The sequence below is a fragment of the Montipora foliosa genome, chromosome 6 (assembly GCF_036669935.1).
Source record: "Montipora foliosa isolate CH-2021 chromosome 6, ASM3666993v2, whole genome shotgun sequence".
Taxonomy (NCBI): Eukaryota; Metazoa; Cnidaria; class Anthozoa; order Scleractinia; family Acroporidae; genus Montipora; species Montipora foliosa.
The window spans coordinates 68,839,711-68,842,210 of NC_090874.1; the positions used below are offsets into that span (position 1 = coordinate 68,839,711).

Here is a 2,500-nt window from a genome sequence, read left to right on the forward strand (position 1 = left end):
ATCGTCACCGTGAAACTGCTTTAACGTTTTCAATTTACGTTATATCAACTTCTTTTCTTGATTAAGGCAAGTTGCATATTTAATGATTTCAACAATCACGACTAATTGAATCAAGAACTCCACTCGGTTAACGCGGAGTACAAACAGTCCCTCAAGAAATTAGAATTCGCTGTCATTTAGCCATTTGATCACTCAAAACAAGTTAACGTTCATTTTTAGATGAAAAGCATCGCAATTATGGCCACCATGAATGGCGACCAACTTGTTTTGAGTTCGATCTCTGATCTTTACTACAAATATTGAAAATAAAAGCGCACTTACGCGAAATCGGGGACGCCTGGGACAACCACGCCAAGCACAGAATTAGAAGCACAGTAAATTTCATCTCACATGAGATAAAGTCGTCGTTAGACGACCCAACAGAAACCGAAATCTTTAGATATTTTCCTCTTACATTTACCAGTTAAGAGCTATATCAGAATTTTAAATCACTTCAAGTTTGTCTACGGCAGGACCACCCGCAGCAAACTCGGGCAGTAGCCTGGGTAATTGCCTTCTTCACTAATGACTTCATAGGTTGTACAGGGTCGAAAAGCGTCTTAATTTCATCCAATCAGAAAGCTATTCGACAGCTTTATCCATATTTGGAATTTTAAAAGTTGTTGATTTCCAGACCATTAAACATTGCATGGACAGTGTTTTTTTGTAAACCATGTTGAAACCATTGGAACCTGAATTGTCGTGGGGGTAAAAGCTTCAGGAAACCAACTGACTAATAGACGTAAAAGAAAGGTGTATGCATTTTTTTAATTCGGACCAAGAATTGATATCCACTATATAAAATCGAGAATTTCGACATCGATAGGCTCTGCAGAACAACAGTTGCGCTATTTCTGAAGATCTCCCAGCAGGTTTCTACCTGTTAAAGCTTTTATGGTCTTATCGTTTACACGGGTGGTGCATTTTTGTCATGTCATTTATAAAAGCATTCCCCAGGGTTTTTAGCCTTTAACTCCATTGGCAGTTATGTCATGAAAAAAACCGTTTCACGATATTCTCCTTAAAAAATTAATCTCACCTTGAACCGCCTTGCATGAGAGAGAGAGCTCTAAACTGGTATCATTTGTATTGGGATGTCCTTTGTTAAAGTTGGCCAATAGCCCTACAAAAGTTTTGCCAATTGAAGCAGTCATGCGTGGCAAGTGCGTAACACCATGTAAAATTCAGTGAAGTGTTTACACTTTGTGGTCCAAACACAACATTGGCAATGGTCGCCGGGTAATGTCCCAGCAGTCGGGAAAGTCGGTCCATAATCTAATAAAATTTGTTTCATTCATTTTTCACCTGACGTGTTTTACAAACTAAGGAGAAAATCGACTCATATATAAAAACTGACAAAAAGTGGCTGTCAAAAGAACACATGCATGCATTAAGTTGACAGCAATTCAGTAAAATAGTAGTCTATATTATTTGTTTTCATGGGAGGTTTTTTAACAAAATCTTTGCAATGTTTTTTCAGTGTCTGAACAAATCTTTCCCATTAGCAGACAGTAATTCCTTTCCTTACACTACCGGATTTTTCTTTATTTTGTGGAAAAGTCAGAGTTTTCTTCCCCTTTCAACTTCAGGACGAGTCATTTGACAAAATCTTCGACCCTGAAAATGGATTTCTAATCGATGAGGCATAATTGATTCCAATTGTAACGCGTTTGTAGATATTTCATTTCTTTCTAGGAGGTTTTAAAGTGCACCCTGTGACCAAAAAAATCAATTCATATTTTTCTTTGGATTTCAAAACTATGTTAACAAAACACTAAGTGACCCACGTTTTAAGCCTTGATTTCAAAAAGACACCTCTTTATTTTAGCTGTAATTTTCCTATTTAATGGTCCGCCATTACTAACATTATGTTCTTGAGAGAGCTGGATCGAGGAGAAAATGACGTCAAAGGCTCACTAGTTTAAGAATGCAATACGTGTGTACGCCGCAGAATTAATATGCAGCACGGGGGTTTTGGGCTTTCAGACTTTTAAACTCACGCTTTGCATATATAATAAGCTGCGTTCACACGCTGAAATTTTAAGCTAGTGAACCTCTGACGTCACTTTTCCCTGGACCCAACCGTCTAAGGTCCAATCGGTCAGTTTTGAACGTGAGTAATGGCGGACCGTGAAATCAAAAACTTACACTCAAAGTAAACGGCCTTTGGATAAAAATCAAAGCTCAAAATTTTGCCAGTCAGGTGTTAAGCAAACACACTTTCAAAATCTGAAGGAAAAAGGGAAGTAGTTTTTTTTATCACAAGGGCACTTTAACTGTGTCCCTTCAGTCGGTTTTACATGATTGGTTTTTTCGGGTTTTTAAGGAGTATAACAAGTTATTTTGTTCTCTCACTCTCGCAGTCCATTTGCTGACGTCTCAAGTGAGGTGCATGCTAGTTCGATTGTGCAAGAAGAAAACGGCGGGTCTTCATCGAGAGAAGCTTCTGAGGTTACGGCAT

The 2,500-nt window shown here is 38.2% G+C and overlaps 1 protein-coding gene across 1 annotated transcript in view; it reads right to left on the reverse strand.

Annotated features, from left to right (window-relative positions):
* Nucleotides 1-503, reverse strand: part of LOC138008273 (dentin sialophosphoprotein-like) — a 25,156-nt gene extending 24,653 nt beyond the window's left edge. Inside the window, exon 1 of the mRNA XM_068855552.1 lies at nucleotides 322-503. Coding sequence (XP_068711653.1) covers nucleotides 322-385 — 64 coding nt within the window. The 5' untranslated portion in view covers nucleotides 386-503. The remainder of the gene's footprint in view (nucleotides 1-321) is intronic.
* Nucleotides 504-2,500: the final 1,997 nt, after the last annotated feature.